We start from the raw sequence: 11,783 nt of genomic DNA on the forward strand, positions 1-11,783 counted from the left end.
GGGAGCCCCCACACCCAGCCTCCGCCAGCTTCCCTGATGTGGGCTGCGCCATGGTGCTGGGAGCCCCCACGCCGAGCCTCCGCCAGCTTCCCTGATGTGGGCTGCGCCATGCTGTCCCAGCTTGATCTCTGCATTTCCCCCCCATGACCTGGAACAAGCCTGGCTGAGGAGCCCTGGGCCTTCTGCTGGGAGCTGGTATTTAGCGGCCACAGTCTATACCAAAGCTCTCTGTGCATGTGGGCAGCTCACTGCCTGGACATCCTGAGGATGCTAGGGACGCTTGGGGAAAGGTGCCAGGTTAGGAGAGGAAGTTCAAGTCCAAGTTAAATTGGCCGCTCAGCACGTAACGTACTGTGTCTCTGTCAGTGCTCATACATGCCCCTTCTTTTGTAAAGGGACAGCTTATTGTAGCCAACTTTCAAGTAGCTGAAGTAACTCAGCCTCAGACTTCAGACACAGTTCCTCAAAGGATCATGCTATACACCCTCACTTACAGCTCACACACAGTGACCACGCTGCTTCCTCCAACTGGCGTTTCTCAGGGTGATCAGGCTCCTGTGGTGACAGCCGGTCCGGTCCACAGCCATCAGCAGCTTGTCTTGGGAGGGCCACAGTGCAGGTCTCGGCGTCCGCAGGCATCCACAGCATCATCATCCCCAGTTAGCTGCCACGTGGTGGCCCAACCTATGGACACTGGAAGCATGGGCCGTGTTCTCCCTCCGGAGTCCCTCCCTCTCTCCCCATCCAGCCTCTGGCCACACTGCCCGGTGGCTGCTCCAGCTCCCCACAGCTGCCCTCCTTGTCCATGTGACAGTCTGCTTGTCCCTGTCCACGACTTGCAGTGATATCTTGGGCCACACACTGCCCCTGCTGCCTTTGGTGAAGACACCAAGGGGGCTTCCATGTGAGCCTCTGAACCAGGGTGCCGGGCATCATTTGGGTGGGGAGAGGGTGCGGGGCCTCGCTTGGGTGAGGATTATGCTATAAACCCTGCCCTCTCTGCCAGGCGTCCCTATGGCTTCCGGTCTGTACACGTGTGCTTGTTCTCTCTGGCCGCTGCCAAGCTGCCTCGGGGAGGAATGGCTGTGCCCAGTGCAGCCACTGGCGCCCTGAGTCTCCAGTGACGCTGCCTGGGAGACTGCATGGCCAGCCCCCTTCCTTAGAGGGCCTTTGTTCTGGGAGTTTCTGGTCTGGCCAGGATTTTCTAAGAACACTTTGCCTGCCCAGCACCTCCCTTTGCCACCCCTGCCAGCACGGAAGGGCTTGGCAGCCGCAGCCGCCCCAGCCAGCTTCTATCTGCATCTCTGCCACACTGGCCTCTCCTGGCTCAGGGGCCACAGAGTCCATCCAAACCCATCTGCACCAGGGCTTGGGGGCATGAGGAGTGGAGGGAACCCAGTGGGTAGGCCTGAGGCTGGATGCAGGGGTGGGGCCTGTAGGGAAGACAGGTGGACAGAAGATGCTGGGAGCACAGAAGCTTCTGGAAGGAGCCACAGCAGGCTCCCCAGTCCTGTTCCCCTTGGTCAGGGCGCCCGGCTCCTGTGCGCAGGCCAAGCCTGGCAGAGAAAGAGCACACAGGCCTAGAGCTGGGCGAGGGAAAAGGCAGAGCCGTGGGGATGCCCGGGCTCTTCACCAGGAGCATTGCACCTCCTCCTGCCTGGGGCTCCTGGAGGCCCCCTCCAAGCAGTTTTCATAGCACTGCCGGAGGCCTTGGGAGCTCCTCTCTGGCCGTGTTCCCTCTCCACCCTCCACTCATCAGCCCTGGTTGCTGATGGTCAGCGATTGCAACTGTGGCTCATAGGCCCCTCTCGCAGCTGCCACTGAGCTCAGAAGCACCGGCTGCATTCCCCACTGCACCACAAGCAGGCGCATAGATGTGTGGGTGGAGGGTCACACGGTCTCGCAGCCTTCCAGGATCCCACAGGAGCAGGCGCACTGATGGGTGGGGAGGGTCATGTGGTCAGGCACAGTAGATAACGTGTTCACGCAGTCTTCCCTGTGCACGAAGGAGCAGGTACACAGACGTGTGGGCCGAGGTTCAGGGGGTCACACAGTCTTCCCCATGATCACAGGAGCAGGCGCAGGGATGTGTGGGGCAAAGGTCATGTGGTCGTGCAGTCTTCCCCGACGCACACAGGAGCCGGCACGGGGATTCACGTGGTCCTGCAATGCATCCCCCTCTGGGTGGCCCAGTGAACCCCATTTGCTAAGGAACCATCAGCTTGACCATCGGATGCAGGCAGGGCCTGGCCACCCAGGTCTCATTTGTGCTGGTGTTGTTTGGGGATGGAATGGCCTGGCAGTTGGTGCTGGTTCAGGAATGCCATGGGTTACTGTGATTTTATTCCACTGTCTGTGGTGGAAGCAGTGTTGGTAGTGGGATTGGCTGCCACGCTGGCCGTGGAGGGAAGCAGGCTGTGGGCAGAGAGCACTATGGTCACAGGGTCGGAGTAGGGAACTTCTGAGACGTTCTCTTAGTGCTGGTTACCACCGCTTCATGGTGTGTGCCCAGGAAGCCAACAGGTTCTAAGAACAATTTATGGGAATAAGAAATAAACTTGCGCAGTAACTTTGTTTCTGTGCGCGTCGGGAAGAGACGGCCAGCTGTTGGCTTTAACAGCAGAGCCAGGCTCGTGTGCTCTGCAGCAGCCTCTCCGGAGCGGCCTCTTCCCAGCCCGCGGCCCTGGAGCCATGCCTAGGTGGGCTGAAGGCCAAGGCTGCATCCTCCTCCCCTGCAACAAAATATGAAACAGCAACAAAAGATGGGAAAGGACGCGATAGTTAAAACTAAATTTTACAGATAAAGGAAAGCTGCCCGTAGACTCGTGGATTAAATTGAGTGGTCCTCAAGGGAAGCTGTGTTCTAAATGTGAGAATCAGGAAATAAGGTATTTCTGAAAATAACACACAGCCTTTTCCGTCAAGAAGTTAAAAAGAACATTTGACTAAATTCAAAGCAGAAGAAAGAGGAACTCGTAAGAGCCGAAATTAATATGATTTGATCACAACAGAGAGAATGAACAAATCTAAAGTGGTTCTGTAAACAGATTAATGAAATAGAAAAGTATCTGGTGACGTCGGCTTAGAAGTTTTGGTAGGCAGACACAGATAACATTAGAAATGAAACCAGAGAGCAGGCTTGGTGTAAATCCGCAGGAGAGTGTGGTGGGCAGCGTTACTCCGTTATCTGAAAGGCAGCTGGGAGAGAGGTTGGTAGCCGGAGGGGAAAATACGCCAAAACCTTCCAGGAGCGGTTTCCTCATTGACAACAACAGTGAGATTAACCCAAGAAAAAGGAGAGACCCTGCACAGTGGGGCTGGGTGCAGTGAAGCCGCAGGCAGGAGCTGCCGGTGGGCACGGCCGCGCACTGGTTTCATAAGGTGACCACACGAGGAAGCCGCCGGGAGGAAGTGACAGGCGCGTCTTACTTAACAGCTGGTGGCGACAGTCCCGAGCACCTGTTAGCCAGCAAACCCAGCAATCCCTTTTAAGAAATAGCCCTAACCGGGAGCCGCATAGCACTGAAGGCAGCTCTCACCATCAGAGACCTTGGCTGTGAGGCATCACATTTGCAGATTAAAGTGAGGAACAGCACGCGGTTCTCCCATAGAGGTGGGAAAGACCTCTGATAAGGCTCAGCTCCCCCCAGTCATGATTTAAAGCAAAACAAAACTTGTGAAGGACGAGGCCTGGGAAGGTTTCCCAGCAGCAAAGGGCGTTTGCTGAGTGCCAGTAGCACGATGCTGAACAGTGACACTTGTCACCAGTGGCAGGATAACAGGTTTGTGGTTGCTGGGCACAGTGAGCGTGATGCTGAGGCGGGGCCCAGCCGGGGTGAGGAGCAGCCCCTGGAGCAGAGGAAGAGGAAGGAGAGTGACATCAGAGATCGTCAACTCTCGCAAAGCAAACCTCGTTTAGATCTGCGCCCGACAGGCTGGCCTGACCACTGGACTCTGACGGGGTGGAGACACAGATGGCGTGGGCCGTGACAGTGAAATGCACACTGCACATCCAAGACAGCGTGAGAAAACGCAAACCAGCCAGGAGCAACTTCTACATTGAGTATGTGTGGAAATGATATTTCAGATATATTGGCCAAAATGAACTGTATATTAAATCATCATTACCTTTCAATGTGGCCCCTCGAAAATTTAAAATTACGCATGTGGCCGGCATTAAGTTTCTCTTGGGCTCTGCTGGTCTCAGTTGAGAACCCAGAAGAATCTAGGGACAAACCCAGGAAACAGTGGGAGCACTGTCATGACAGGTGTCAGAAATTAGGGATGGCTGCCGCGAGGGGAGCCCGCCGCCCTCTGTGTCTCCTCAGTCTTCTCTGTCTTCTGTGCACAAAACCTGCCCCACAGGACTGGTGCTTCCCCTCACCCAAAGTCCCCGGCCCCTCTGCACGGAGGCCTCCCACCTCCCAGAGAGACCTCCATCCTCAGACCCTGGGCTGCCTGGGATCCTGTAGCCTCAGCCTGCCCTGGCTTGGGGCCTTCCTGAGCCCCCATACTGTCCTAGGCCACTGCCCTCCTGCCAGTCCACTCACCTACACTGGGTCTTCCACGGGCTGGAAAGCCACACCTTAATTCTGCCGTCTTTGTGGTCTGAGGGCCAACCTTGCAAGCTCCAGGCCAGCTACCTCCCCATGTCACGAACACTGCCCAGGCCGGCGTACACACTATAACGTCCACCCAAACGATTTCAGGGGAAACTGCTGAGTGAGGCCCAGGGGGTGGGGAGTGCATCCTGGGGGACAGAGCTGCCTGGGGGCATGCACCATGGGTCAGAGGGGCCCTTGAATTTGTAGGAGGGAGCTCCACTGTGTGGTTCCCAAGGCACTTGCATGGTGGCTCCTGTAAGGAGGCAGGAAGCTGGTAGTGGGCATGGAGGGTGTCAGCCAGCCTCGGTCAGGGCTGGTCAGCACCAGCACCAGTCAGCCTGGGTCAGCCTTGCTCAGTGCCAGTCAGCCTGGGTCAGCCTTGCTCAGTGCCACTCTGCCTGGGTCAGCCTTGCTCAGTGCCACTCTGCCTGGGTCAGCCTTGCTCAGTGCCAGTCAGCCTGGGTCAGCCTTGCTCAGTGCCACTCTGCCTGGGTCAGCGCTGGTCAGCTGTGTGCCGGCTGCAGCCCCTCCCCAGCTCTCCACTCCACAGGGCACACTGTCCCCCTGGGCTGGCCTCCGCCGGGTGGGGAGCTGGCTGGCGTCCCGCGTGAATTCTCCAGATAACACCCCCTCTGTCTGCAGGTGGCCCTCATGACGCTGACGCTCTTCCCGGTCCGGCTCCTGGTTGCCGCCGCCATGATGCTGCTGGCCTGGCCCCTAGCACTTGTTGCATCCCTGGGCTCTGCGGAGAAGGAACCCGAGCAGCCCCTGGCCCTGTGGAGGAAGTAAGTTGCACCCGTGCTGTGCTCTGCTCATGGGGGTCATCGGCCAAACACTGTTCTCACAGTGGGGCTGTGTCTGTCCACCCTAGCCCATTCGTCCCTCCCTTCTGAGCCCAGCGTCCGCCAGGGCTGCTCGCTCCCAGCAGGGATCCTGCCGCCTCCCTGCTGCCTCCCTCTCTGCGCCTCCGCTGCGGTCCTGCCCTAAGCCTTCCTTTTCCAGGGCTCTGCAGGCCGCGTGGCCACTGTTTTATGTCCTTGAGCTTAGGCATCCCTCTACGCCCGGGTCTTCTCTGCTCCAGAACCTGCCGGGGCTCCCTGTGGCTGATGGAAGTCAGGCTTCCAGGCACCCTCTCCTGGCTTTGAGACTGCCAGCCCCCTCACCCCTCCCGCCTCAGACCCTCAGCTCTGGTCCAGCCCATGGTGGCCTCCCCGAGACCCTCAGGCTGTGAGCGGACGGCCTCTTGGGCTGCACCAGCGGGCACCACAGTGGCACAAGCCTCCTGCCTAGGGAGGTCCCCACCTAGTGGCCATCATGCAGAGGCAGCTGGACCTGGCATGGGTGCCGTGGGCCTGGGAGGGGCTATCTTCTAGGTGGAAGAGAAGCAGCAGTGAGGGGAACGGCTGCTTGTGGGGCAGGTGGCCGCCAGGGCAGCTCCTGCCAACTGGTCTGATTAAAAGTGGACTAAGTGGGAACAGGTGTCCTCATCATAAAGGTCCAGCAACTTGACATCAAAATCCCCACTTCCGGCCAGTCTTAGAAAAGCAGAAGCTCCGGCCAGCGGGCCTGCTCCCCAGGGCCAGCAACTGGCTAGAGCCAGGCGCAGCCCTGCCTTTGGACAGGAGGCGCTGGTCCTCCCCTGCCCTCCAGGGCTGCATGTCAGCGGACATTGGCCTGGCCGGCTGCCCGCTGGCACCACCCCTGCAGGGCCATGTCTTTCCCTTGCTTTGTGGACCTAAACTCTTCCTGGCTTTTAAGCCGGGACTATAGATAAAGCGCATCTACGTGATGAGGAATACATCCAAACCAAAGATCCCAAACAGACCACAAAAATTAAACTTTATCACCGTATTTTCTTGTTTCATTTAAATTCCTAAAGCTGTGCTTTCACTCAAAGTATCTGCCATTAGCAAATGAAAATGTTGAGATATCATATTTTCAGTGTCTTAAAAGTCATCACTCACGTCCTGTAACCTCTGCTCTGACCACCCTTCCATGTGTTGCTAACACCTCTCGCCATCTGAAAGGGCTCCCTCAATCTTTCATTCACAGACAGGAATATTAGCAGTGAATGGAGGCTGCTGTGCCTGCCTGTAAGTACAGTTTTACTGCAGTATGGGCACACACGCTCACCTGAGTGATGTTCGGGGCAGCATTCCTGGGGAGCCAGGCCCAGTGGTCGGGACAGAGGCCGTGTGGCCGAGAGTCTGATGCATTCACGGCGTGGCCCCTGACAGGTGTAGTGGGCGTGCCCAGGCCCCTGCTTTCTCTGGAAGCTGTCTGATCTGTAGGCTGTACGTACAAGAAAGTTTTCACCACTAAGAAGCTTACAGGAGCCGACATCTGCTGGATACCCAGGGCCACACTCAGACACGAAGTTAGGTGCAGGAAAGACGGCCCCTTAGGGTCCTGGGTTTGCCGTGCTGTTGTGTGCAGACATGGCACAGTCGTAGTTGAGGGGCAGCCTGGATGTTGGGGGCCCCTCACTCTGAGCCCTGCTGAGTGGGTGGACGTCAAGTGGCTTGCTGGGTGGTGGCAACCCAGGGCAGCCTGGGTTATTTAGGGGCAGTGGGATCATCACTGGCTTTGGTTCTTCATTTTGCCTTTCTACATTTTTAAAATTCTTTTTGAAGAACACGCTTTATCTTGAGGGTTGTTTTTCAAATGTTTGAACCATGAAACAGGAATTGGGTATCCAATGTAGAACCAAGCAAAATAAATCAAGGCCAAGTCAGAGTCGGGCTTCAGTTTTGCTGAGTTGAGAAGCCACAGCCAGAGAGCGGAGGTTCTAGTGTCGGCAGGCTGCAGTGACCTGGTGGATGTGGTGCTGTGGCCCGCAGTGGCTTCGTGGCTTTCCTGGCACCCTTTGCCTTCACTCCCCGTGTCCTTGTTGGGCCGAGCTCCCTGCCTCCTCTGTTCTATCTTGGGAGATGGGAGCCCCGCGCACGCGCAGGCTCTGACTTTCAAAATAGATGGCTTGGGGCAATTTTCCATTTCCCAGTGCTAACCCTGGTGACTTTTCTTGTCTATGAATAATTTGCTTGGCTTCATCACGTGATAAATGGACCATGGCGGACTCTCATTCCAGCAGCCCTCCTTCAGAGATGCTTTCATGTGTATGTCTCATGCACACACCGAGTGTCCCATGACAGTGACACGTTGGAATTTTTGTCACCTCCACTTCATGAGACCTGTGGGCCTCTGGGTCTGTGGAGACTCACCGTGTATCATTCTGTGTATGTGTGCAGAGAGAGTGTGTGAGAGAGAGTGTACATGTGTGTGTGTACATATGCACGTGTGAGTGTGTATGCATGTGTGTATGTGCATGCTCGAGAGTAGGCACATGTGCATATGTGTGTGGTTGTGTGTGTGTGTATGTGTGAGCAGCTGGCACAAGAATGCATGTGTATGAGAATACATATGTGTGTGTGCTGTGTACATGTGTGTATTGCATGTATGTACATGTGGGCAGGTGCATGTGGATGTGTGTGGATGTATTGTGTGCACGTATGTGTGCATGTGTGGCATGTGTGTACATGTGTATGAGTGTTGTGTCTATGTGTACATATGTGTATTTGTATATGTGTGCCAGTGTGCACGTGTATAGGTGTTTACATATGTATGTGTGTACATGTGTATGAGAATATATGTGTGTACATATGTTTGTGTGTGTGCATATATGTGTATGAGTTTGACAGCAATGTATGTATGCATGTGAGTGTGCGCACATTTTTGTGCAGGTGAGTGTGTGAACCTGTGCAAGAGTCTGCATGGATGCTTGTGGGTACGTATGTATGAGAGTGTGTACATGTATGTGTGCATGTGTGTATGAGTGTGTCTATATGACTGGTGTGTGAATGTGCACATGTGTGAAGGTGAGTGTGAGTGCATGTGTGAATGAGGACGATGTCTGTATGCATGTAATGTGGCTGTGTATGTGTGAAATGCACGTGTGTGCAGGTGAATGTGTGCATGTATGTATGTCTGCATGAGAAAAATGTGTGCGTGTGAATGTGTGCACGTGTGTACAGGTGAATGTGTGCATGTGTGTATAAGTATGAGAGTGATACCTGTATTCATGTGAATGTGTGCATATGTGTGCAGGTGAATGTGTGTGTGTGTAAGAGACTGATGTCTGTGCGTGTTAATGTGTGCATGTGTGTGCAGGTGAATGTGTATATATTTGTGTGTGAGTGTGTCTATAAGAGTGATGTCTGTGTGTCTGAATGTGCACATGTGTGTGCAGGGGAGTGTGTGCATGTGTGTATGAGTGTATGAATGATGTCTGTGTGCATGTGAATGTGCACGTCTGTGCAGGTGTGTACATGTGTGTATGAATGTGTGTGAATGCACGTGTGGAGGTGTGTGTGCATGTGTGTATGAGAGTGATGTCTGTGTGAATGCACATGTGTGTGCAGGTGAGTGTGTGTATGAGTGATGTCTATTATGTGTGTGAATGTGCATGTGTGCAGGTGAATGTGTGTGCATGTGCATGAGCGTATGAGAGTGGTGTCTGTATGTGTGTGAATGTTCACATGTATGTGCAGATGAATGTGTGTGCATGTGTGTATGAGTGAGTGATGTCTGTGTGAATGCACACGTGTGTGCAGTTGAGTGTGTGTGCATGTGTGTATGAATGTATGAGAGTGATGTCTGTGTGTGTGAATGCGNGAGTGATGTCTGTGTGAATGCACACGTGTGTGCAGTTGAGTGTGTGTGCATGTGTGTATGAATGTATGAGAGTGATGTCTGTGTGTGTGAATGCGCACATATTTACAGGTGAGTGTGTGTGCATGTGTATGAGTGTATGAGAGTGGTGTGTGTATGTGTGTGAATGTTCACATGTATGTGCAGATGAATGTGTGTGCATGTGTGTATGAATGTATGAGAGTGATGTCTGTGTGTGAATGCGCACATGTGTGCAGTTGAGTCTGTGTGCACGTATCAGTGTATGAGGGCGATGTCTGTGCATGTGAATGTGTGCAGGTGAGTGTGTGTGCATGTATGTATGAGAGCGATGTCTGTGTGTATGAATGCGCATGTGTGTGCAGGTGAACGTGTGTGCCGGTGCGTAAGTCTGCACGCATGCTTGCCGGTACTCGAGCTGCACGTGCTGCACGGCATTGGACCCCACCCCTGGAGCCCTGGTGTCTCCTTCAGCAGCCCTGATGAAAGCCCCCTTGGTGCGCAGTCCTGGGCTTGGCTCGGTGCGTGAAGGAAACAGAAGAGAGAACAAACCCTGAATTCTGAATTCCCCAAGGGGAACTCCAGTCACAAAAGCCCCGTAGTTAGGGACGCAAGGGATCAGGAAAAAGCTGGATTTGAAAAACGGATTCAGAGTGTACAGCTGAATAATAATTACGCAGTCAGTGGGGGACTTGTCTCACGTTCTGCGCTGCTCTGCAGTTTCCAGTGGATTGATGTTGAATTAGAGCGTTTTTGCTGAATGTAAGTTAGTGTCATTCAAACCTTCCTAAAATAAAAATGCTAGGTTTTCAGTGAAAGAATGACACAGTTTTGCAAAAGGCACTATTTTAAGTTACTTTCAAAACACAGTGTTGTAAAAACTGTAGCGCCGTTTTGCAAAACCCAACCAACTGGCCCTGAATCCTTGACCATGGGCCAAGTCCTGATCTGGGCCAGGCCCTCCATGGGCTGTCCCTGGGCCAACTGGACGGTTCAGATGGCGGGTACCCTTTCCTGGATGCTGTGCGTGTGTGGGAACTTCCGTTCCCAAGTTTGGGAATTCCATCCTCATGACTCTAGGTATTCTGTGCACATTGGCCTGGATGTCGGAGCTTGAACCTGAACATCAAACTACTTTCTCTGGTCTCCTGGAAGCCAGCAGCTCCTGCCACCTGCGTCTCATCCTGGGGCCGCCCCTCCGCGCCTGCAGTCCAACACAGCTCTACCACCAGCCGCCCAGGGGCTGTCCCTGACGCTGCTAGGGAGGTCCACATGGAGCTGCAGAGTTGCCTCCTTGAGACCCCCCAGGTGTGGCTCCAGAGCCCCTTCCCTGCCCTCCCCACCCCCTCACACTGTAGCCAGCACTCAGGCATCCGTCCTCCCCAGGGCAGGCTCCGCTCCACCTCCTGCCTCAACTCACAGCAGAACCTTTGGAACCTGCAGGGCTGTGGCCCGCGAATGCCCTTCACACTCAGATGTGCAGCCTCCCCCGCCCACCCCCGCACACCGGCTGTCTTTAGGGGTGAAGGCCTCAGGAGCCCTCCTTTCCTGCCTGCTTGTTCCAGGAGACTTCCTCCCCCTCATTTTCCAGGCTTTCCCGTGAGTTGCTTGTCCCCAGCGACAGTCTTGGTTTCTGAGAGGGTTTTGTTCTCTGATGCTCCTCAGCGCACCCTGTTCTTCCTGACTCTCTTGGCGAGCCTGGTGGATATTTTGCGCCCCTCTTCTGATGCCCACCCTGTCTGTCTCTTGGAGTCAGGGCTCCACTTCTCTGCCATGCGGCCGCTCTGCTCACACGTCTCAGGATTCGTGGGTGTCGTCCATGCGAGGACGATGGGATGGAGTGGATTTCCCAGGGGTGCTGAGGAGATCCCTGTCCGGTGTGTGCAGATAGATCCATCCCCCATTCACATTCCACCGGGAACAGGCTGCCCAGGCACCTGAGCACCTCAGGCTTTCCCTGCCTCTGCCTTGGGGTGAGCAGGTGCTGGGTCCCCCACCCCATAGCAAGCAGAACTCTTCTCTGAGACCACAATCTGTACCAGCAGCCTGGGTTTTCCCACATAGATAGTTTGGGTGTAAAATTTCTCCAAGGTCTTTAGAGAAGAGCTGAGGCTGCTTTTTCCCTGCCCCCACACCCAGTACATTCCCGCTGAACACTGTCTGACCCTGCAGCTCCGTCTGGGGGCTGGAGGGAGTGTTCCTCCAAGGAGGCCCCGGATTTGATCCTTTTTCCCTGCTCTCCTCTCTCCTGCCTCTGAGCCTGCCCGGGACCAGCTCCTGTGCCTGCCAAAGCCTCACCCGCAGCCTCCTCCACAGCTTCACTTGTGCCTCCCCACAGCTTCAACAGCCTCACCCCTCCCTCCCCCACAGCCTCCTCCCCGGCCTCGCCTCTCCCTCCCCCACAGCCTCCTCCCCGGCCTCGCCTCTCCCTCCCCCACAGCCTCCTCGCCGGCCTCGCCTCTCCCTCCCCCACAGCCTCCTCCCCGGCCTCGC

General features: G+C 55.2%; 1 protein-coding gene across 2 annotated transcripts in view; it reads left to right on the forward strand.

Moving 5' to 3' along the window:
- LPCAT1 (lysophosphatidylcholine acyltransferase 1) overlaps positions 1 to 11,783 on the forward strand; it is a 69,759-nt gene that overhangs the window by 15,468 nt on the left and 42,508 nt on the right. For both annotated transcript variants that reach the window (XM_017515950.1, XM_037734023.1), the window contains exon 2: positions 5,247 to 5,389. In XM_017515950.1, coding sequence (XP_017371439.1) covers positions 5,247 to 5,389 — 143 coding nt within the window. The remainder of the gene's footprint in view (positions 1 to 5,246; positions 5,390 to 11,783) is intronic.

The sequence above is a fragment of the Cebus imitator genome, unplaced genomic scaffold (genome assembly GCF_001604975.1).
Source record: "Cebus imitator isolate Cc_AM_T3 unplaced genomic scaffold, Cebus_imitator-1.0 Scaffold567, whole genome shotgun sequence".
NCBI classification, from domain to species: domain Eukaryota; kingdom Metazoa; phylum Chordata; class Mammalia; order Primates; family Cebidae; genus Cebus; species Cebus imitator.